Source organism: Medicago sativa, chromosome 5 (assembly GCF_051527215.1).
Source record: "Medicago sativa cultivar Bolivia chromosome 5, Bolivia_mono, whole genome shotgun sequence".
Taxonomy (NCBI): Eukaryota; Viridiplantae; Streptophyta; class Magnoliopsida; order Fabales; family Fabaceae; genus Medicago; species Medicago sativa.
Genome location: NC_140753.1, coordinates 76,169,520 through 76,193,685, shown reverse-complemented (window position 1 = coordinate 76,193,685; position 24,166 = coordinate 76,169,520). Strand labels below are relative to the sequence as shown.

General features: G+C 32.7%; 2 protein-coding genes and 3 long non-coding RNA genes across 5 annotated transcripts; 2 read left to right on the top strand and 3 right to left on the bottom strand.

Annotated features, from left to right (window-relative positions):
* Window positions 1-2,759: 2,759 nt before the first annotated feature.
* Window positions 2,760-5,292, bottom strand: LOC146925107 (uncharacterized). The gene is made up of 6 exons (XR_015010394.1): window positions 4,794-5,292; window positions 4,600-4,700; window positions 4,414-4,471; window positions 3,305-3,797; window positions 3,103-3,182; window positions 2,760-2,995 (listed from the first exon to the last, which is right to left on the bottom strand). It is a non-coding gene; the product is annotated as an uncharacterized LOC146925107 (long non-coding RNA).
* Window positions 5,293-7,176: 1,884 nt separating this feature from the next.
* Window positions 7,177-9,270, top strand: LOC146925106 (proteasome subunit alpha type-7-like). The gene is made up of 4 exons (XM_085711934.1): window positions 7,177-7,211; window positions 7,676-7,831; window positions 8,196-8,610; window positions 9,109-9,270. The coding sequence occupies exons 1-4, from the start codon at window positions 7,177-7,179 to the stop codon at window positions 9,268-9,270; spliced, it is 768 nt and encodes a 255-aa protein (XP_085568060.1).
* A 992-nt stretch (window positions 9,271-10,262) lies between these two features.
* LOC146925105 (uncharacterized) lies at window positions 10,263-10,854 on the top strand. The gene is made up of 2 exons (XM_085711933.1): window positions 10,263-10,493; window positions 10,717-10,854. The coding sequence occupies exons 1-2, from the start codon at window positions 10,263-10,265 to the stop codon at window positions 10,852-10,854; spliced, it is 369 nt and encodes a 122-aa protein (XP_085568059.1).
* Window positions 10,855-13,285: 2,431 nt separating this feature from the next.
* LOC146925104 (uncharacterized) lies at window positions 13,286-14,307 on the bottom strand. Its single transcript, XR_015011012.1, has 2 exons — window positions 13,895-14,307; window positions 13,286-13,592 (listed from the first exon to the last, which is right to left on the bottom strand). It is a non-coding gene; the product is annotated as an uncharacterized LOC146925104 (long non-coding RNA).
* Window positions 14,308-16,505: 2,198 nt separating this feature from the next.
* On the bottom strand, window positions 16,506-22,933 carry LOC146925103 (uncharacterized). The gene is made up of 3 exons (XR_015011011.1): window positions 22,723-22,933; window positions 18,822-19,008; window positions 16,506-17,857 (listed from the first exon to the last, which is right to left on the bottom strand). It is a non-coding gene; the product is annotated as an uncharacterized LOC146925103 (long non-coding RNA).
* Between the last annotated feature and the right edge of the window lie 1,233 nt (window positions 22,934-24,166).

The window sequence follows — 24,166 nt, the reverse complement described above, 5'->3', positions numbered from 1 at the left end:
CCACTTTTTGACAACTTTTGGACAACTTTCTCTCTCATACTCACATGATGTTGTTATCCTCTCTCTTCCTTTTTCTCTCTCCATTGTTTTTGACTAATAAGAAGTGAGAAAAACAAGGTTGTCAACAAAGTTGTCATCAAATGGATGTCAAAATATCATTACTCAACTTAGAAATACACTTATAAATTCATTTCATTTGCTATTTGAATATCCTGTTGCAGCAGCATGATATCTACCATCATATTGCGGATTGACATGATTGTTGAAGCCAGGTGCAGCAGGAGCCGTAACATGGTCTGTGGTCGCATTTTTCCTAGCACCAAAACTGTCTATCCAATTATACATCTTATATTGAGGTCCAAAACCGCAAACTCTATGTCCTCGCTTATTTTGGATGGCATGGTTTCGTACACACCTAGAGAAGGGTGTCTGTTTCTAGCCAACATATATCCAGATTCTTGACATTTTGTGAAGACGGCATATCCTAAAATTTTGTGAAGACGGAATATCCTAAAATTTTGTGAAGTTAAATAAATTTGCAGGAATTTTATTAGATGTCTTGGTTAAAATAGTGCTTTCGATCAAAGTTGGCCTGTATTTTTGATTAGTTGGCTTAAAATTTCCCATTTATAATATGAAGCCCCCTATCCAATAGAATCTCCATGTTGTTTGATATCCTTATTTCTAATAGAAGTTTGTATATTTGAAAACTGAAATAAATAAAACATTATGTGAAATATAAATATGAAACGAAAAAACAATGACCAAATAAACTTTTTTAAATGCAATTACTACATAAATGTTGGAGAGTCTTATGTTAATATCATCATTGTAGTCATAATTGCTTTTAATAGGTAGTAATTGGTAGAGCAATTAGTGCATACTGCATAGAGCAATTAAAAGCAATTCCTATACGAAAATATGCACCTAAAACGGTTCTGTACTCAAGTCCTATACGAAAAGCAATTAACAACAATTAGTTATAGCAATTAAAAGCAATTCCTATACGAAAAGAAATTAAAAGCAATTAGTGCATACTGCATAATAGCAATTAAAAGCAATTCCTATACGAAAAGCAATAAAAGCAATTAGTGCATACTGAATAAAAGCAATTAACCTTGATACGTATTAATTTTTGAAATAAGTACGTGCTAATCTTTCTTTTCCTCTTCATGAAATGAAACATCATTAAGTTCCATAATTATCATTACTTTTTTCTTTTATTCGATTAGCACTACTAACCTTTTCCATTTCGTATGAGCAATAAGTTTCTTTTATTCACAATGATGTTAACGATTAGCAATAATGAGCAATAAGTTTCTATTATTCATAATCAAATATCATTAATCAATTTCAAAAAATTTTGAAATTTGAATTGTTACATGGATGACAGTCAAATTAGTAATTCGATTTCTGTAATAGCTACGTGCTGATATCTCTTTCACTCTTCCTGAAATATCATTAAGTTCCATAAATATCATTACTGTTTTCTTTTATTCGATTAGCAATAGCGACGTGGTAATTTTCATTTTATCCTTGCACGTAAATGTGAGTATCAAAATAAAATTGACTACTTGTTAACAGAATTGCACATAGCCCTGCATTGCTTGATCTTAAATCACATCATAAAGACAAACGGAGAGCATCAAAAAAGTACCATTTCCGTAAATAATGTAAACAGAAAATTTAACAAAAAATATATTGCATCAATTTTTTGTCGCCCATAGAAGATTTTTCGTGATATCTATACAATATTTTTTTCTATATTGAACTCGCAATCTGTTAACAAACTTGTCCAAATCCGTTATAGGATTTGGATCTAATGGAAATGAAAAAGATCAAAGATTCAAAAAAATTAGCGCAAGCTGAAAAATATAAACGAAACAACACATAAGAGATCAAGAAAGAAGATGAAACATTGTACCCTTCAAGCAGTGCAATGCTAAGAGAGTTAGTGCATCACTTTCCATTGTTAAGTCTTAACTGTTTTGATGTAAAAATGATGGTAGGAGGGGATAATTGGTATGCAATCGTTAATATTGAAAGTTTCTCAAGTTAACATGTAGGGGGTTGTTAATCGAATTGGCATTAACTACGTTTTCAATTGCCATTAAAAGTGATTCCTTTTCAATTGCATTAAAAGTGTGTTATTCGTTTCCAATTAGCATTAACTAAGTTATATGATTGAAAATGAGGAGTTTGAGAATAGAGATCGAATCAACGGGTGAGATTAGATTAACATGTTTAGGAGGGAAAAATGCTAGGGATTAGGGCAAATTAGGGCAACATGTTTGCTAACCAAGTCTAGCTTTTATAATAAAGGATAAACACTACAAGAAATGTTGCATTTTGCCAGGGGCAGAAGCCCTGGCAAAATGCTAAAAGCCTTGGCAACTGGACGTTTGCCAGGAGTTTTGCCAGGAGCAGAATCACCAGCAAATCTGCTCATCGCAAATGAATTTGCCAGGGCTTTAGCTCCTGGCAAATTTGCAGGCTTTTGCAGACTGTGTCAGCATCACATCAGTCACTTTCAAACCATGCCAGGAACATTGCCAGGGGTTAACCCCTGGCAAAATGTGTATGATTATTTTAAAAAAAAAAACGTTTTTTAATTGTTTAAAAAATCAAAATATTAAAATTTAATAATTAAAATAATTTTAAAGTTGTGGAACATTTATAAATTATCCTTCAATACAAAATTACTCAAGACTATTCCTCTGCAGATATATGTAGCATGAAAGTGCTAAAATACTTTAAAATTTTAACAGGAAAATGATAGTCAGACAAAATTGCAATAATACAATGTATATAAATTATTTCACCAAAATTATCATAATACTACAAAAGGCATTTGGCTTTGGTTAGAATCCTAAAGAAGGGAAAATCAAGGGATTGGCGAGCACTAGTTTGTTCAGCATGATCATACGTTAATAAGCCATATAACAAGGTAGTAAAGGATGAATTTTGAGGAATCTACATGAGGTGATATAATATCCTGCATAAGGAATAATAATTGGTCATTACAAGTTAAGATAGGCACACACACATTAATATATTTATTTAGATCAAGTACTACTGATATGGAAGAACAACTCAACCAACCTTAAAATAACCATGTTTCTTCATGGCATTTATGCTCTCCCTTGAAACAGTAACTTCACCATCTTAGTTCTGCACCTCTACTACATACTGTCAACCAAAATACATTTTAAAGGTTTGTCAATTATTTGGTTATAGAAATCAGATGGTGTCACGTGCAGTAAGAAGACATTAAGGAACTAAGGAAATAGTAAACAAGCAGTACCTCGAGCTTATCACGACAAGACACTCCACATTTTGGCTGCCAAAAATAGTTGTTCCACCTGCAATGAGAATGGTATAAGGATTTCTAATAGTTGTTCCTTCTTCTGCCAGAATTATAGTCACCACTAATTGGTGTTTGGAACACACTATTACCAAAGACTCAATTGGTCACTCCACCTTCAAAATCTACCATGGCTCATGAACAACTAGGAGTTCTAACTTCTCTTGATGCAGCCAAAACACAATGGTACCATTTCACAAACATCATAATTGCTGGTATGGGATTCTAAATAGATGCATATGACCTTTTCTGCATACCAAATGTTGCCAAGTTACTTGGAAGAATATACTACACACACCCAGATGCACTCAAGTTGGAACTTTGCCCACAAATTATATTAGCGTGTAGATGTTGTTGGTGATACTATGAGCCCTTGTCTGTGTTCATCAAGCAGATATAAATCCCACACCAAGCCTTACATAAAATGAAAATCCTGCATAATTAGAACACATTAGCCCCCACACACATGCTATAGCAGAGACAGAAAAAACAAAGTAACAACAATATAAAATGCTATAACACGTCCAATGTCTCCAGTGATTTTTAGCATCATGCTACATTAAAATGCTCATACCAGCTCCAAGTTACATAGCAAAAACAGATAGGAATAAATCTCATTTTCATAACAAATTGCCACTTCAATGATTTCTATCCCTGTTATAATGTATTCAGAATATAGCATACAAGGAATAAGAAAGTTGTTAGCAACTAATTACCTACATGCACCAATGACCATGATACTAATAGCAACAATAAAAGCTACGAAGTTTAGATGACCATATCAATTACTATCTCCAGTATTGGACAAGCCTGGAACTCAGATGAAGTTCAGATAAGAAATATGACAATAAGAATTTGGGATTCTTAGTTATAAATCATGAGACACTTAGATTAATAACAAGAACAAATTGCTGCAGAGTTGAAACTGGGAACATCTAGATCATTAGATTAATCATGAGACACTTAGATAAATCATGAGACACTTATAAATCATCATTCAAATTTCATAACCATAATTAAGAACAGTAACACTAGATAACAAAACTCACCAACTTAACAAATTTATTGCTATGACTTTCCTTCTTGAAAGTCTCTCTGAACTCAGACCTAAAAATCAACAAAAATAAACAAGCACCTCAAATTAGAATCAAAACGAACTTCACCACAACCAATTGGTTACTAAAACAAGAAACGATAACACTTAGCATTCAAACAATTGTATCAGATAAACTTACATGAAAACAAACAAAGCAGTCGAAGGTCTCTTTGGCTTGTTTGGTTCCTTAGCAGCTTTCTGTGACTGCTTCTACCATCAGTAAAGCCCTTGCACTTCAACCTATAAAAAAAGTAAAACAAAAAAAATCAAACACGCTATCAAAAACCTAGATCTGAGAAAAGATTCAATGAAAATCACGAAACTGAATCTTACAATCGAAAGAAGAAACTCCCTGGTTATCGGCGGATTGCTGTCAGAGTTAGCTTTCGAATCTAAGAGAGAATCAGTGAGAGAAAAGAAAAAGGGTTTTAATTGACGAAAATCGGTGGCTGGAGGAGGTGCGTGGATCGGAGAACAGAGAAAGAGGTCAAGGTTAGACAAATCGGTGGAGGTTGAAAGGGTTTGTGAGAGGGGGAGTGCGTTGAGGGTTTGTTCAGAGAGAGAGAGGGGAAATTGTCAATTTGGAAGGTTTGTGAAAAAAAAATTAGGGTAAAAATAATAATAAAGAATTATTCAAGAAAAAATGAGGGAAGAAAAGGGAGGGATAATTTCACTAAAAATTGAGAAGAGGGAAAGTGAAATATTAAAGTATGAGAATCGGGTCCCATCTTTTCTAAAGTCATTTTGCCAGGGGCATCCCTGGCATTGCTCCTGGCAAATTTGCCAGGAGTTCTTGCTCCTGGCATTGTTCCCTGGCAATATGCAAGATTTCTTGTAGTGAAAGGATATTGACATCTCATTAGTTAATATATATCTTATTTATAAAAGTTTTTAAGTTGTCTTAAATAACTTTTTGGAGCCAAAACTTGAGGTTACTTTTGTCATTTTAATATTGACATCTCATTAGTTAATATATATTTAAGTAATTGAACAAACTTTTTCTAAATTTGTGCCATAAACACTAAATACTTTTTTTTTCTTCCATAATCTTTGTTTTTTTTTTCTCTTTCATAATCATTTTGTTTTTCTTTCATATTACTATTTAATATATATTTAAGCAATTGAACAAATTTTTGCTAAATTTGTGCCATAAACTACTAAATACGTATTTTTTCTTCCATAATCTTAGTTTGTTTTTTCGTTTTTTTTTCTTCCATAATCATTTTGTTTTCTATTTTCTCTATTTATTTGGCAAATATAAACACCGATCCCCATATATTTTTTTGTTTTTTGTTAACAAATATTAATTCCTATTGTCACTGTAATTGAACCAAAAATTGCTATATTTATGCCACCAAAGTATGGATAAGTTTTATATTCTCACCATAATCTATGGTTTGTTTTGAATTTTTCCTATTTTTTGTTTAGTTATTATATTTGTGTCACCAAAGTATGTATATTTTATATTTTTCCTATTCTCATATGATTTTCATATGGTTCTATTGTTCCTATCGATTTTGTTGTTAAATAGCTCTAATTTATACCTCAACACGTCAAATGTTATGTGTGATGAAAAGGCATGCCTATATATTATTTCCATATGGTTCTATTATACTTATCTATTTTTTTTTATCAAAGATCGTTGATTTATTCATGTATTTCACACGTTATATTTTATGTGTTTCATGACTGTGATATGGACGTGTTTGGTAAAAACAATTAGCCTAATAAGTTAAAACTACTATAAATTGATAGAAAAAAAGTTCTTTTCTGTGTTTTCATGACTGGAAATGTTTGAGAATTGATTTTATTTAAAAGGTTAGTAGTGCTAATCGAATAAGAGAAAAAAGTAATGATATTTATGGAACTTAATGACATTTCATTTCATGAAAAGGAAAAGAAAGATTAGCACGTAGTTATTGCAAAATTCGTTTAGGAGAGTTAACTGTCCTCCATGTAACAAGTCAAATTACAAATATTTATGAAATTGATTAATGATATTTGATTGTGAATAATAGAAACTTATTGCTCATTATTGCTAATCGTTAACATCATTTTGAATAAAAGAAACTTAGTGCTCATACGAAATGAAAGAGGTTAGTAATGCTAATCGAATAAAAGAAAAAAGTAATGATATTTTTGGAACTTAATGACATTTCATGAAGAGGAAAGAAAGATTAGCACGTAGTTATCGCAAAAATCAAATTAGAAATTTGACTGTCCTCCATGTAACAAGTCAAATTTTAGATATTTATGAAATTGATTAATGATATTTCATTGTGAATAAAAGAAACTTATTGCTCATTATTGCTAATCGTTATTTCAGGTCATGAATAGATGGTAAATTAGTAAACTTTCAAAGAAGACTTGCCAATTACCTATTTAAATACCACTCAGCTGTGAGAATACAACTATTCTCTTCTTTAAGCCAATTAATATTTTTATCATTGGTTAGTCTTCCTTTTATCACGAAGTCTTTCGTAATGTATCTTGATGGTTAATGTTCAAACCTTTTTGTTATGTATGCTACCATTTTATTTTGTTGTTATTGTTGTCTTAGAAGTGAACATATTTTTAAAACTGATATAAAACTTCTATCAACTATATATGTTTACATTATTGCTATTGATTCTATTAACTTCTACGTGGTATGACCCGTGCGGTAGCACGGGTCAAGAGTCTAGTTAAAATTAACTAATGAGATGTCAATATTAAAATGACAAAAGTAACCTCAAGTTTTGGCTCCAAAAAGTTATTTAAGACAACTTAAAAACTTTTATAAATAAGATAAATACCGTTTATATGTGGCACCATTTGTATCTTATTTCGTCTATACCTTGCGTCTTGCGGGGACGTCGTTTAATAATATTTGCCGATTTAAAAATAAAAAAAGGTATAAATTTTCGTTAAAATCTATAGTCACTTCAAATCTTAAAAAGAAAAACTTAAAAATGTGTGTTATAATTATTTTTTTAAGGGATGTGTTATAAATTTATTAAAATCATGATTATAGTTTTTTTTAAAAATAATAATTTAAAAGTGAATACGATCCAACAAAATCTTTAAGATTTTTTCTTTCCACAATCCACTTGGAGTGATTTGTTTTAGTTTTCGTTTTCTTGTTTGCTAAACCACCAATTTGAATATAAATAAGATTGAAAACGTCGCTTCTTTCTCTTTCTATATTTTAACTCCAACATCTCTCGGTATGATAGAGCTATCACAGTTTTCTCTCCTGATGGTCATCTCTTCCAAGTAGAGTATGCTCTTGAAGCCGTTCGCAAAGGTAACGCCGCTGTTGGTGTTCGAGGTACAGACAACGTCGTTCTCTGCGTGGAGAAAAAATCCGCTGCCAAACTGCAAGACTCGAGGTTAGATTTCACACTTTTTAGTGTTACACCATGCAATAAATTCCATGCTAGGTTAATCTGGATTCTAGGGTTTAAAACTCGATGATCAAGAATTGAGGACACTTGCATCATAGTATATCTTACCTTTTTTTTTTTTTTTTTTTTTTTTTTTTTAATTTTGAGAATGCTACGCTTTTATTATAAATTGTAACTTGAATCCTGTTGTATAATGCTCCGTTGCTCAACTAGAACTATAAGCAATTTTTTTCTTTTTCTTTCTTTCTTATACATCTGCTATATAGAAGTATATCCAACCAAACTGCTTATAATATATATAATATATGGATTTGGGTTTTTTTATAAACATTTTGCTTTTGTTTTGAAGATTGGTGAGGAAGATTGTTAGTTTGGATGATCATGTTGCTCTTGCTTGTGCTGGACTAAAAGCCGATGCTCGTGTCCTTATAAACCGGGCCCGAGTTGAATGCCAGAGTCATAGACTTACCGTTGAGGATCCTTGTACTGTGGAATACATAACCCGTTACATTGCAGGTCTTCAGCAAAAGTACACACAGAGTAGTGGTGTGCGGCCATTTGGGCTTTCGACGTTGATCGTTGGTTTTGATCCTTACACCGGGTCACCGTCTTTGTACCAAACCGACCCTTCCGGTACATTTTCGGCTTGGAAAGCTAACGCAACCGGAAGAAACTCAAGTTCAATCCGTGAGTTTCTAGAGAAGAACTATAAAGACACCTCTGGGCAAGAAACTGTCAAATTGGCTATCAGTTCGTTGCTTGAGGTGAGTTAATTTTTGTCTTCTTTAATGCTTTTGAAATAAATATATATGATACATATCATTCATTTATATAGCTTGTATGCTGCAACTTGTGCAAGATATTATTTTTTCTTGCTAGATGATATATAGGTGATGTCATTCTCCGCTCTTTCCATGTATCTGTCTTTTACTATTTTAAACGCTGAGTGTGACTTTGGATTTGGAACAACTTTTAAGAGTGTCTTCAGTTCTTTATGTTTTCACTTTGCAAAATAAATGCATGGGGACGGAATGACCTTAACATAATTATTTGACTGCATATTAGGATGATGTTGAGTCATGATATTATATTCATGTGCATTGAATAAGATTGAAGCACAAATCTTATCAAATGTATGTTTGTGTTAACATTTACCTGTCTTTAATCTATGAAAGTAATTTTGTTTTTTGCTACTGCATAATTATTTATATAATACTATTATAGGGTAGTATTTTCATTTGGTTTTTCCTACATGTAATTAGGTTGTTGAGAGTGGAGGGAAGAACATTGAAGTTGCTGTGATGACCAAGGAGAATGGTCTGCGTCAACTGGAGGAAGCTGAAATTGACGCCATTGTCGCTGAGATTGAAGCAGAGAAGGCAGCTGCTGAGGCTGCAAAGAAAGTTCCTCCCAAGGACACATGATTCTAGGTTTCTTTTGTTTTGTACAAGCATGATCCTTGTTAGGCTTTGTCTCTAACCGACGAGTCAAGCAACCCAAAGTAAAGTCACATCTTTGATCTTTTGTAATAAATTAAATTAGATTTGGTTATTCATTTCTTTAATTTTATGATACTTTACTTTGGATCATCTTCAAAATATTATTTAAGTACGAGAATCCATTGATTTTTTTTTTTTGGTAGTGTTTTTAATCATTTTTTGGTAGTGTCGAGAATCCATTGATTATCCTACGCTATAATTTTGTTGAGATTAATACTAATAATTGTAACAAAAAATATCTACTGTGATCTTCTACTCAGATTAATTAGTTATTTTGGTTCAATTTTTTCTTTCTCTTAATTTCTAAGTTCTAACCTACGTACGAAAGTTATATCACCATAGGGATATAGAAGAAATCGTGAGACATGATTTTTTGTTATATTATTTGTTTAACTCGTGAATTGTTCTTTTATTTTTTATTCAAAAAAGAGTCAGCCATTCAATCAACACATGTTGTTCTATCTCAAGGTATGTATAAATTACAGTCCCAAATAATCACGTTCCTAATATGACGAATTAGGTAGTAAACCACCTAATTGGGCTCAACTCACAATGTCTTAGTGGGCCTAACCCATTTCTATTCTAACCCAAAAATGTTACTACCCACTTAACGGTAAAATGTAATAATAACGGTCACCTACCGGTAATTAAATAATTACTACACTCTTTAGCAACTTAGTAAAATAACAACTCACTAAGCTCCAAAAATAATCTTCAGCAAAATTACAAAATTACCCCTACTCTCAAAATGACCAAAATGCCCCTAAGTCCAGAATGACTAAAATATCCTTCTACCACCGAATCCTACAAATCTCAACCAAAAATACACACAGAGGCAAATAATCACATATGAGCACACATAACACACATAAAAATAATTAAAATAAATCTAACGAAAAATCGGGTTGTTACTGGTCATGTATCGGTCATTGCTTGATCGTATTAAGTTTGATGACGTATGCTGGAGGTCGTACGAAGAGCACATGGACTTCCAGGCTTTCGAGGAGGTATTCTGGTATTCAGGCTGGATTATGTGCGGTGATCGTAGGGTGTACCGTCACTTGCCCGAGAGGGTTTTGAGGCAGTACGGATACGTCCAGACCGTCCCTAGACCTTCCGCACTCACACGCTTAAGGCGGCCGATTGAGGTGAGCATGCAAGAGAGGACACATGACAGATGGCTATGTACAATGGTACACCGTTGTGTCTCACCCTCAGATTTTGTAACTTCTTCCGGGAGATATTTTGAAGCCTCCGAATGTGGAGCAGATCATTGCAGAGTAGTGGGAGCGGTACAAGGCGAGAAGCTCGCCAGATACCTATGACATGGTTAGCGGCGTTGTTGCCCACGCTGATGAGTTTTTGGGTTAGGAGGTGATTAGCATGACCCCTCAGCAATTGTATGCGGCTTTGCAAAATATTAGGGAGCAGATCGCGCCGATTGTGACTAGGAGGCGAGGCCAGAGGCCGAGGAGGAGGCAACAGCAGCATCAGCAGGACCAGGAGTAGTAGTATTTTCTGTTTATGATAGATTTTTAGGACTTGGTGTATATTTTCATGACATTTGTTCCTTCCGTTGTATTTTCATGCATTTGTTACTTTGTTTGTATTTCGATGACATATTTCAATGACAATTGTTCGTTTTTGTATCATATTTTCAGTTTCAATTATGTGGGTAATTTTCGTTTATTAACTTCATGATTTAGCATTGAAACAATGTGTTTACAATGTGTAAAAACACATGTAACAGGTTCTGCCATTATATGGCTTCAGCATGCCTCGGTAGTTAAATGTCGATGTTTTCCTCGGTAGTTAAGTGCCGAGGATTTCCTCGGTAGTTAACTGCAGCCGGTTTTGAGTTCCTCGGCTGTTAACTACCGAGGGGGCAAAAACATATTTTACTTGTGTGGCACAGCAAAACCAAATGTGTCAACAACAATTTTCATATTTGATAAGATTATGTGTAGAAATATAATTTTAGCCCTTATATCAACATACGAAGATAGGGTAAGGGAGGAAATTCATATGTACCTGATTCTTATTTTGAAGATTATAACTTCTTCTATTTTATATAAATAATATGTGCTATAATTTTGTTTTTTGAACAAACAAAATAATTTTTTTCCAGTCAATTACATTTTTATGTTTATTTTATAAATCTGTTTTCGCCATAATTTTTCTTTTCATTATCATAAAAATATTTGAAAAAAAAATATAAAAGTTATATATATGTCTTTAATTGGATTTTAGGATGAAGATCAATTAAGTCATTCACCGCTAGACCAGGACATAAATACAGTTAGAATGAATCAATGATTCAGATTTATTAAAAATAAAAATGAAAATATTCACACAATGTCACACACATAATCTTTTCCCAGCACTAATTGAACCCAAAAATAGTTTTTACTATTTGTTGAAATCATCAACTTCAACATCCATTCCAACTTAGGAGCGGTGCCGAAAAAGAGGATCCGCAAAAAAAAAATTGAGTGTTGCTTTCAAAAGTTTATAGATTTTTCTAAGAACATAGTTTCTAGGTTCAATTAGTGACGGTAACCTTTTAATACACATAAATTACGAAATACTAGACTTTTGACCCGCGCATCACGCATGTCTAACTAAAAATCACAAACAAATTTAATAAGTATACAATATTATGATTAAAATTAACTTAATATGCATTCAACAACATTTTAGATGGAATTTGTTAAGTTAAATTGCTGCTAACCTAATGCAGCATTTTAGAGAGAAATTATTAGGTTTAGTTGCTGCAGATTTAACAAAATTAATAAATAAGAATGAGTGCTTTGAATTCCCATTAAAAAAATGAGTTCTTGACTTCTACATTAAACAAAACACATTGAATAAGAAATTAACTAATTTAAGAGGGATATTGCTCGTCACTTCCATTTCAACATTTAAAATTCCATTACAATATTTGCGTCTTGTAACACTTTTTGGGCACATGTTGAGGCGCCTGGCGCATGCATGTAGGCGTCTGGCGCAGAAAACAACACTCACATGCGCATGACACATGGTCCTAGTCGCCTGACGCATGTTCCTTGTGCGCCAAGGCATTGTTTTGTGATTTTTTGGTGCGAAAAGTCTGGTATTTTAGCCCAAGTTCATGTGAAAACTTTCTATAAATATTGCACTCCTCATCACAAATTTTCATTAAGAACAAACCAGTTCAAGAGGAAGGCAAGCATTATGAGCTTCAAGGGAGGAGTTTCTTTACTCACTCTAAGGCTTTGTTTGGGAGTTTGGAGGGGAAGGGAGGGGAGGGCTTTGGGGGGTTGGAAATATATAGAAAAATGGACAAAAAATTCACATTTTTTGAAAGAACAGTTTTTTAGAGAATGATAAACTAATACTTATGATTAATATACTTTTAATTTTAAGAATATAATAACAACATAGATTGAATTTGAAAAATTCATATAAACCCTCCATAACCCCCCAAAACCCTCCCCCAATACAATTTTTGAGTTCCCCCAAATGAGGGGGATTTCTTATTATGAGTAAAAAATTAACCTCCAAAGCCCTCTCCTCCCAATGTCTTCTATTTCTTCCACTTGCTCCTTCATTTTTTCCAAAACCCTCCCCTCCCCTCCAAACTCCCAAACAAAGCCTAAGTTTTTCTAAGGTATGTTTTATTTCTTTCGTAATTTGTATTTAGTTACCATGAGTAACTAAATTTTTTTAGGTTAGGGTTCTAAGATGAAACTCTATTCTAGTTGTTGGATAAATTATTTATTTATTATTATGCGGCTTAATACATGCTTTGGTCCCTTATCTTATTTTTGGATTTCATTTTGGTCCTTTAATTATAAAGGGTTTCAATTTGGTCCCTTATCTTTACTTCCGTCAATCAAATTAGTCATCTCCGTTAATTTTTTGCAAAATCTGTTAAACACTTTCCACATGTCATTTAGAATTTGTGATAAATGGTTGGATTTAAAAAACACACAAGGTATACAATGGAGACACAAACATATGATAATTTCTTATTGTCTTTCCATATTTTCTTAATTTCCTAAAAATAAAAATTAAAAATTACAACAATCTTCATCTTGCATAGCAGCACATACCCTGCTGCATCTTCTTCTTCTCATTCGCTCACTCCCTCTTCTTCAATGGCCATCCAATTCATGCAAAAACTCCCTCTAACGTTCAATCTGCAGCTTCTCTGGCTCTATTCCTTCTTCAATATCTTCCCTTTCCAACTTCAAAATCTTAACCCTCTGATCCAAATGCCATATAATTATTCGATTCATTTTAATTTCATTGTACATAAATTAAACATTCAATTTGGGACAGATTACACATATCAGTCCTCAACTTCTTAAATCTGGAAAAAAAATCTTGAATCTGAGAAAAATCTCATTGTTTAATAAACCCCAATTAAAATAAAATTAAAATTATAAGATTATGATTATAAATTCTAGAGGCACGATAAACCTCAATTTTGTAACAACAAAAAAAAAACAAATGTACTCATAAACTAACATGAAATTGTAACGAGAATTAACATGAAATAGAGTACCTGTGCGACCACCAGCACCGGTAACAAGGACAATGGTTTGAGATGAACCTGCCATTGAATTGAATTTGATAGAGACAAAACAAAAACAATACTCAATGGATTGAAAATGTGATACTGATGATGACGATGAAGAAAAGAAGGTTCTGGATGATGAAATTAGTTTAAATAAGAAAAAAATTCAATTGGGAATTTATGGGTTTTTGATTGAATAAGAGATGAAGAAGATTGAGTTTTTGAAAAAAAGAATTTGAAGTTTTAAATTTTTTGATTTTCTGGGTATGATGATGCATAAAGGTGGATGAAGAGGATAAGAGATGAAGAAGGAATATAGCCAGAGAAGCTACAGGATGAAGAAGATTGTTGTAATTTTTAATTTTTATTTTTAGGAAATTAAGAAAATATGGAAAGACAATAAGAAGTTATCATATGTTTATGTCTCCATTGTATACCATGTGTGTTTTTTAAATCCATCCATTGATCACAAATCCTAAATGACATGTGGAAAGTGTTCAACAGTTTTTGCAAAAAATTAACGGAGAGGACTAATTTGATTGACGAAAGTAAAGATAAGGGACCAAATTGAAACACTTTATAATTAGGGGACTAAAATGAAATCCAAAAATAAGTTAAGGGACCAAAGCATGTATTAAGCCTTATTATGCTACCAGTTTTACTGTTGTTGAGTAAGATTTGTCTCCTCTAAAGCATAACCCTGAATTAGACCCTTAGGGAGGTGACATTACTTATTATTGATGTATATATATATGTCTAATCAGATAATAATTAATTAGTAACTGGGGAAATATGCCGAAAGCGAGAAAACCCTGAAAGTGAGTACTTAGGGAGATGACATACTTAATATTGGTGTATATCTACTGAAATGAAGAAGTAACTAGTTGAATAATTAAGGAAACATGTGACTTCACGACTTAAATCTACGCAGTAACTCCGCTCTTCTTTCACATGGGTATGGAATTGATTATGAAGAAACACTTGCCCATGTTGTACGCATCAACTCTGTTCAAACTCTTCTTGCCATTGTTGCCACTCGTAAATGGAGACTCACTCAAATGGATGTTAAAAATGTCTTTCTCAATGGCCAGTTTGAAGAAGAGGTTTACATGCGTCCTCCTCCATGATATACATGTCAGGAAAAAAATTATGTCGACTTTGTGAGGCTTTTTATGGTCTCAAACAAGCTTCTAGAGCTTGGTTTAAATTTCACAAGACTATCATCCAGTTGAATTTCTCTTCTAGTCCTCACGACTCTACTCTTTTTACTCGAAAAACTGAAAAATAGCATTGTTGTCTTGCTTCTTTATGTTGCTGACATGATTATCACTGGTGATGACTCCATTGTAATTGAAGAGCTCAAGCAATTCTTATGTCAACATTTTGAGATGAAGCATCTTGGACCTTTAAGTTGCTTTTTGGGCCTTGAAGTATTATCTTCGAGTGATGGTTTGATTCTCTCACAGGCAAAGTATGCTTATGATCTTGTCTCTCGAGCAGGTCTCACTGATTGTAAAATCGAACACACTCCCCTTGAACACAACATTCGATTTACTCCTCAAGATGATACTTTACTTAATGATGCTACTCTTTATTGGCAACTTGTAGGTAGTCTGATATACCTCACTGTTACTCGGTCAGATATTTCATATTTTGTTCATCATGTTAGCCATTTCATGGCTTCTCCACCTACCACACATTATGTTGTTATCCTTCGGGTTATTCAGTATATCAAGGGTACTTTATTCCATGGTCTTCATTACTCAACTACATCGCCATTAATTCTTAGAGCCTACTCTGATGTTGATTGGGCTGGTGATCGTCGTTCCACCACTTGTTTTTGTTTTTGTATTTTTCTTGGAGATCCTTTTATATCTTGGCGTAGCAAGAAACGAACTTTGGTGGCTCGCTCAAGCACAGAAGTTGAATATCGTGCCCTTGCTAATATTACTTCTGAGATATTATGGCTTCGTTGGCTTCTTGCTGATTTAGAGTCATCACTGTCTTCACCAACTGATATATATTGTGACAATCGCAGTTGCATTCAAATTTCTCACAATGATGTTTTCCATGAGTGAACCAAACATATTGGAATTGATTGTCACTTCATTCGTCAACATCTTCTCTGCGGTGAACTTAATCTTATCTCCATTTGCACTCTTGACCAGCCGGCTGATTTGTTCTCAAAACTTCATTCTCCAGGACGTTTTCACACTTTAGTGGTCAAACTCAAGTTGGTTGATGCTCCACCCACTTGAGTTTGAGGGGGGTGTTAAGATATATTTTGATTCTCCATTTATTGTAATTATATTGTAATTATGGTATGAGTGATTAATATTTATGTATAATTATTTTTTATGTTACTTTGTTTCCAATCCAATAATATAAATAGGACCACCTACTTATACTTGACACAAAATGAATATGAGAAAAATTAATTTGTGCTCTTATGACACATGTTAAGAATTCTAATAATAGAAGTTATGTATCAGAAATTGTGTTAAATTATTACTCAAAATATTTAATATTAAATTTTGTTTTAATAAATTTTTACTATTAATGGAATGCCATTTTTTTTGAAGAAGCCAAAATGATATTAGATTAAACACCGAGAGTAATTGATATTGCACAAGGTGTACAAAGAGAGTCACTCCTCAAAAAATACAAGAGCAGGTTTCTGTTACTACACAAAACAAAATGAAAAAGAGACAAGAAGACTACTCCCTAACACCCATACAAATTAAAGGGTGTCGTCACCAGTCATTATAACTGTAAGCTGAAGTGAGCCTATTCACCCTTAACCAAGAAAAAGATAAAAACTTTACTTTGTCTAATAATTGAACCAAGTCCAATGCTTTGTTTTTGAAAATCCTATTGTTTCTTTCCTTCCAAACCGTCCAAACACAAGAATGCCAAATCACTCTGAAGAAAGAATGCACAAATCGCGGTAGCCCCGCCATGTGACCAAACTGAATAAGATGCTCACAAACAGAGTCAGGAGAAATGAATGAGACCTGAAGTCACTGATAAACCCCGTACCATACACTGCCAAAGATGTCACATCGAAAAAGAAGATGACTTGCCGTTTCTGAACACCCACAACCACTTATGCACAAAATGTCGTCCTGATGAAGAGCTCTCCTACGGATAAGATTGTCTTTGGTAGGTAGTCTGTTGCGAATGAGCCTCCAAACAAATATTGAAACCTTTAACGGAACCTGCTTCAGCCATGCTACATCAAAAAATCCATGCTCCAGAGAGGTGTCAGATAATGTGAGATACTGGTAAACCCCCTTAACGCAATAACTGTTAATATGATCCATAACCCAGGGCTACCTGTCAAGAACATGGTCCTGCAAAACAATATTACACAGCAAGGAAGAACACTTCGTAACTGACTCATCTTCCCACGCAAAGAGGCCCCTCCGCCACTACCAAGCATCACCTCCTACCGCCCACCCTCTCGTAGCCATCTCCCTCACCATCACCCCCTTATTTTCAGCCAGGTCATACAAGCGAGGAAAACGCTCACAAAGAGGTGCGCCCCCCACCCAATTATCCAGATCATACAAGTATTAATGGAATGATATTAATGCTTAACATGTGTCCTAAGAGCACAAGTTAGCATGACTAAATGAATATACAAATATGTATCACATCCTCTTGAGTTTCTACGGGAGAAGAGCAATTTCCTAAATCAAAAGATTAATAATAGTAGTAGATTGACGTGAAAAAGGAGTGTGCTAAGTCTGCTTTAAAATAGATTATTACACAACAACATGAAAGTAAACACAATAACAAACATAATGATCGCCGATAAACATTGCGAGACTATTTTATTGTTCACACAAAAGCACTAACCTAGTGCCACTACCTAGGACTGCTACTTATTTCTTGTTAGCTCGCGCTTCACTCTAGTTCCTTCAGGAAATCTTCATTGTCAACCAACACCTGCACATATATTACAACTGCTGTTAGAACTTAGAAACATATAGGTATTGATGCATTTGTAATGTGGTCATTCACTAACGCACCACTAAGATAATAAGGTTTTGTATGGGAGTTTTTGGAGAAAGGAATTTGAGGATAAAAGAAGGAAGAAAGAGAATGAGAATTTCGAAATAAATATACAATTTTCCAAAAACAAGGATGGAAGTAAAGACTTGTCAAAAAAAAAAAAGGATGGAAGTAAAGAATTAGAAGAATGCAAATAAACAAAACATAATTCTAAATTTAACATTAGTATGCGGCTCAAGTAATCAAGTTGCTAGTCGAGAATGAACCCACATAAAATATTGGAATGAAAACCGCATAAAATATTGATTGAACTACACAGATTGAAACAATTAAGGGAATCTTAGAAATTGAGAGGAGGCTAAGGATATGATTGAATGTCTATATATTTTTTCCAAAAAAAATCTATTTTTTCCTTTAAAAAAATCACTTTTTTCATTTTTAAGTGTTTGTTTAGGATTTTTAGAAAAATCATTTTATCAAAAAAATCTATTTTGACCCTAAAATGAAAAGCTATTAGGAGTAGCTTTTCTCAAAATCTATTTTTTTCAACAACAAGGAGGTAACACATGTACATGTTAGAACTCATTTTTTTTATGAAAATGGATTTTTTTGGATAGTAGGCAAACACAAATAACTTCAGATTTTTTTAAAAATCTCTAAAAAAAAAATCTCTAGATTCTTTTGACACAAAATCTATTTTTTTTAAAGCTTAAACAAACACACCCATAATTACTCTACTTGTTGGTTCATGATTATCAAATTCGATACATTGGTTGGCCTTCAAAACTTGTGTCCAGCTAGACCAATTAAAATTTAAAATAAGGGAAAATAACATTGACCTCTTTTGAGGTTTCTTTAAACGACCTAAACACCCTTTTAGTTTGTATTAGACACAAACCTCTCTTCACATCTAGTAAAAAAGATATTCGGCTCCCTTGCAACTTAACGTCGTTTGTTAGGCCCGTTAAAACTACAAATGTCTTCTTTTTTGTTTGTTGACGAAAATCATCTTCCAGTGTTTGTCCCGTGGAATTTGGCTTCGGAGTTGCAAAGATACAATAGCATAACATCAATAGAAAGTGTTCCTGTATTATTTTATTATTATTAATAAAAGTCAACAATCACGAATCAATATGAAAGAATGACTAGAATCTGCTCTATTTCAACAATACATGGCTCTACAATCAGCAAATTAAGCCTCTCAATCTTTACTTAAAAGAACTAGGTATCTATCCCTTTGTAATAATTCCACCTCTTATCCACTTTATATTATAAAAAAAAAAAAAAAAAGATCCTGCCCCATCTTCACATGGGCGGATCTGGACTCATAATATCGATGAAGCACAATTTTTTGTCTAATAATTAAATAAAACGTACACATAGGTTCTAAAAACATGAATTAGTCCTATGCGCAGAATAATATGTTATGAGAAGAGAATACCAAACCCGATTGATTGTTCTGAGCATGAACAATTGAAGAAGGAGTCAAAAAAAGTAGAAACATTATAAGAAGAAAATGTCTTGCAATAGGAGAACTTAAAAACTTGTTTCACACTCAATATGATATCAAATATTTAAGTTTTAATGGGTTTGTTTTTAAACTTGAAAACTTGTTCATCCATGAGATAGATGATTACACATGCCAAGCCCTTCAAAATATATAACTTCACCTAAATTTAATAAGAATGAAAAGCACTTGCGTTTGTTTGTGTTGTGTTGTGCGCTTCATGAGTTAACAATGTACACTATTCAGTCACTATTATAACCAAATATTCATTTTTTAGATTCATTAAATGAATGATGTATGTGGTCTATTATATAGACCATATTAATCACTTATTAAATGAACTTAAAAATAGATTTTTGCTTACAGTAGTGTTTCAAGGTTGTACTTGTGTTTATAGTGACCACATAAAAAAAATTAGGGTCTTGCTAACAAGTGCCCTAAGGGCATTGTTTAAGGAACCCACAAAAGGAAATTATGTCTTGAAAATACAAGTCAAACACTTGTTAAAGTCATAATCGTACAATTTCCAATGCATAAGTTGCTAATTTTAGATGCTTAAACAATGCCCTTAGGGCACTTGTTAGCATTTTCCAAAAAATTAACTTGGATTGGTGTGACACTTGCCACACCAAGACCTGATGAGGTCCGCTCATGCTTCACACCCATTTCGAGCAAAAAAGTGGTGTCTAATGTCTATACGATCAACAAAACCTCTCTCTTTACTTATTTGTTTTATCTTATGTTGTTAATGATGTACTTTTCCTTTTGTTGATAGACTCTATGGGCGGTAATTTGAAGACATCACAAGAAAGATGGTTGTTAATTAATATATTAGACTCAACATATATTCTTTTGATGTTTTTTTCTTTCCATTTGGTTTGTATTTTGAGTTGTTGGTTTTATGATTATTGAATTTTATGTTGTTGTGTCTCTCATACACCCTCCGGTCACTATTATAAGCAAAATTTTGCATTTTAGATTCATTCATTAAATGATGTATGTGGTCTACAATAAAGACTACATATATCATTAATTGAATGAATATAAAATGCAAATTTTTGCTTATAATAGTGACCGGAGGGTGTATGTATGAACATGTAAGTCAAAATGAGAAGAGAAGTTATCATATTCTTTTTATTTTAACAGAAGGTGGATGGGGTGTGACGACAGGGGGTGTTAGTGCTTTATGAGAAAATAGAGGGGAGGTGTAGTATATTTACATAAACCTTAATGGAGGTTAGTACATTATAGACACCCCCTTAAAATAATGTTTCCCCTCGTAATCAAGTCATTGGAATTGTTTCATCTATGGACCAATATACAGAATAATTAAATGTCAAATTCATTAATGTATAACAACACTAGTTGGGTCATATAGTAATTCAATTTTGAACTTCGTCTAAAATTTAGAATTATAGTTTTTGATTTAGAAATTTAAGCGTTACGAGTATTCTTCTTCAAACAAAAAGCGTTACGAATATTAGTTAAAGAAAAGATAAAAAAATACAATTGAAGTGTCATTATTCATTAGTTTTAAATTAAAAAATTAATTTTTAATATTAGACAGTAAATCACACACAATTGATTTACATTGATACACATTGATACACATGAGTACAATATGATTCTTGAAGTCATACATTTCAATCTTCAAGAGAACCATCAACCACATATCTACTTCATTCTTCAGCTATTAAGTGTAATTACCTTAGTCATGCATGTCATGTGATAGTGAATTATATGCAATAACTACAAAGTGATTATAAATTTTAATTACTACTCTCTTTGTCTCAAATTGTATGTCGCTTTAGGGAAAAATATTTGTCCCAAATTGTATGTTGCTTTACAATATCAATGCAACATTAATGTTATTTTTCATATTATAACCTTAACTATTTATTATTCGCTCTTCTTTCAGTTCTTTCATTTATCTTTTTCATATTATTTATTAAGGACAATTTTGTAAAACAACTCATAATATCTCTTTTCCACACAATATTAATTACATTTGTTAATATGTGTAAAATACTCAAAACGTCATACAATTTGGGACGGAGAGAGTAAATAAATTGGATTACTTACTATTTTAAAATTGGATCACTGACTACTTTAAAATTTAATTTAATATTAATTATTTCTTTGGTCTCTCATTATCTTCATCTACTCCCTCCGTTTCAAAATGAGTGTCGCTTTAGCCAAAAAAATTTGTTTCAAAATGAATGTCACTTTCAGTTTCCAATGCAATAATAACTTTTTCTTTTCAATTGTACCCTCCAATTAATACTCTGCAACTACTTCCAAAGTATTACTTTTAAAACTAACCAATAGTTAATAAGGATAATTTGGTAAAATAACCATTCTCTTTCTTTTAATCATTGCATTTCTTAATATGTGTGTATACACCTAAAACGACACTCATTTTAAAATGGAGGGAGTATCATTTATTCAATTATACTATCTTATTTTCCTTTCTTTATTTTTTTTTCACACATGCATAAAAGTAAAATATGTTTTTGGGAATGCACAAATACAAGAAATTATTACTTCTTACACGTGTCCCACTTGTGCGGGATAAACTACGTTGTTAATATCATATCTCATTTTAGTTTGTTCAAAAAAAAAACATGTGAGGATATAAATTTCCTTCAAAAAATAAATGTGACGATATAAATTAAAAAATTTACTCACCACCCCTCTTATAATTTTTCCTCTAAAAAGTTTTCTCTTATAATTGTTTAAAAATATAACTGGCATAAGGTAGCCCTAAAAATAAAAAAATAAAAATTAACATAAGGTGTTTCGGGTTGAAACAGAGAACCTAAAACAAGACTTTTGGATTATATGGTTCCAAATTCCAACTATTCACCGGTAGTATGACTCTAGTTTTTCAAATTTTATAATTTTATTTTTTAAATAATTAACTATTAAATGTTTTATTTAAAAAACTTGAGAAACAGATTATATTATCTATCGTGAGAGAATTTGAATTGTTATTTATTTAATATTTGAATTGTATGTACATCTCGATGATTTAAAAATTTGTTGGGACTAGTTTAACTTGTTCAACTGAGAATCACATTTTGGAACAAATTATCTACTGGTATTAGTAGAAATAGAAATAAATAAATAAAAATAATGATAATAATAATAATAATAATAATAATAATAATAATAATAATAATAATAATAATAATAATAATAATAATAATAATAATAATTGAATCTATGTCCTAAACCTAAAATTGAAATTGATTAACGAGAAAATAAAATTGAAAAAATTGTGAAACCTGACCTAGAGTGTTGAAGCTTAGATGCGGATTTCTTTTCGACGCCGAGAATAGTGTTAGCAGCCGCAAACACCAATGACGATGTCCCCCTTTCGGCCAGTTTTGAGAGGGTAATCAACTTGAAAAGATAAGATGACCTACTCAACTTAGCCAACAAGTAGTGTTGTTGTTATGTATTGCTGACTAGTTGTTGTTATGTATTGTTACTACTCAACTTAGCCAACAAGTTTAGTTGTTGGGTCGTTTGGGCTCTACTGATTCCAATTTACCAATTTAAAAGATAGAGATGCTTTTTACATTTACATTTGAATCAATATACAATTTATTTGTTAAGTGCGCGTTTAAGATTCAATCACTTTCCTGCTTATTACACTGCATTATTTCTATCAATTGAACTAAGTTTAAGGAGTATAATCTATGGTATTAATTTTGATAGATTTTTATCAAGTGTACTAAAACTATCAAAGTAATAAAATAAGTTCGTTTCCACGAGGGCCAATATTATATAGGATGTGTAAAGTTTATTTTAGGCTTTGTTTGGGAGTTTGGAGGGGAAGGGAGGGGAGGGCTTTGGGGGATTGAAAATATATAGAAAAATGGACAAAAAATTCACATTTTTTGAAAAAACAGTTTTTTTAGAGAATGATAAACTAATACTTATGATTAATATACTTTTAATTTTAAGAATATTATAACAACATAGATTGGATTTGAAAAATTCATATAAACCCTCCATAACCCCCCAAAACCCTCCCCCAATACAATTTTTGAGTTCCCCCAAATGAGGGGGATTTTTCGTTATGAGTAAAAAATTAACCTCCAAAGCCCTCTCCTCCCAATGTCTTTTATTTCTTCCACTTGCTCCTTCCTTTTTTCCAAAACCCTCCCCTCCCCTCCCCTCCAAACTCCCAAACAAAGCCTTAGTGCCCAAGGCGGTAGGTTTGTGTGTAGGAAAAGTTAAATTAATAGAAAATAAAATTAATTGGAAAAGATAAGGAAAGATGAGACTAGGTCATTCGAATCCTTTGAGTTTCCGTAATTTGTACACTGCACCTATCTCATATGAATATTTCTCTAGTTCCACGATAGTTAACTAAAATAGGTTTAATCAATCCCTTGACTTAGGACCCTCTTATCAGACTACAGTCCCTAACTCCTTAGGTGATCTAATACTCTTTGAAGGTTTTAAGAACGTTAACCTCATATCACAAATAAATGATTACTCTAGAAAATGCCCCCCAAATCCTAGGGTTTGGTGGCCGCCCCCCCACCTTCATGATGGGCTTCCCCCACCTCTTTGGTGGTATTTCCCTCATCTTGTAGTAGGAGCACCCTCCTTTCCCCTCAACTGTCTGCATCATTTTCCATTTTCTTTCTCACTCACCAAAGATCTTTCTTCCCCACCACCAGGCGCCGTCAAGCTTTCCTTCCTGCCGATGCGACCACCAC

Coding starts and splice junctions, on each gene's coding strand:
- LOC146925106 (XM_085711934.1), top strand. CDS start 7,177: ATGACAAAAGTAACCTCAAGTTTTGGCTCCAAAAA. Junction 7,212..7,675: donor TCAAGTTTTGGCTCCAAAAA/GTTATTTAAGAC, acceptor TCGGTATGATAG/AGCTATCACAGTTTTCTCTC. Junction 7,832..8,195: donor GCCAAACTGCAAGACTCGAG/GTTAGATTTCAC, acceptor TTTGTTTTGAAG/ATTGGTGAGGAAGATTGTTA.
- LOC146925105 (XM_085711933.1), top strand. CDS start 10,263: ATGTATCGGTCATTGCTTGATCGTATTAAGTTTGATGACGTATGCTGG. Junction 10,494..10,716: donor GCTTAAGGCGGCCGATTGAG/GTGAGCATGCAA, acceptor TTTTTGGGTTAG/GAGGTGATTAGCATGACCCC.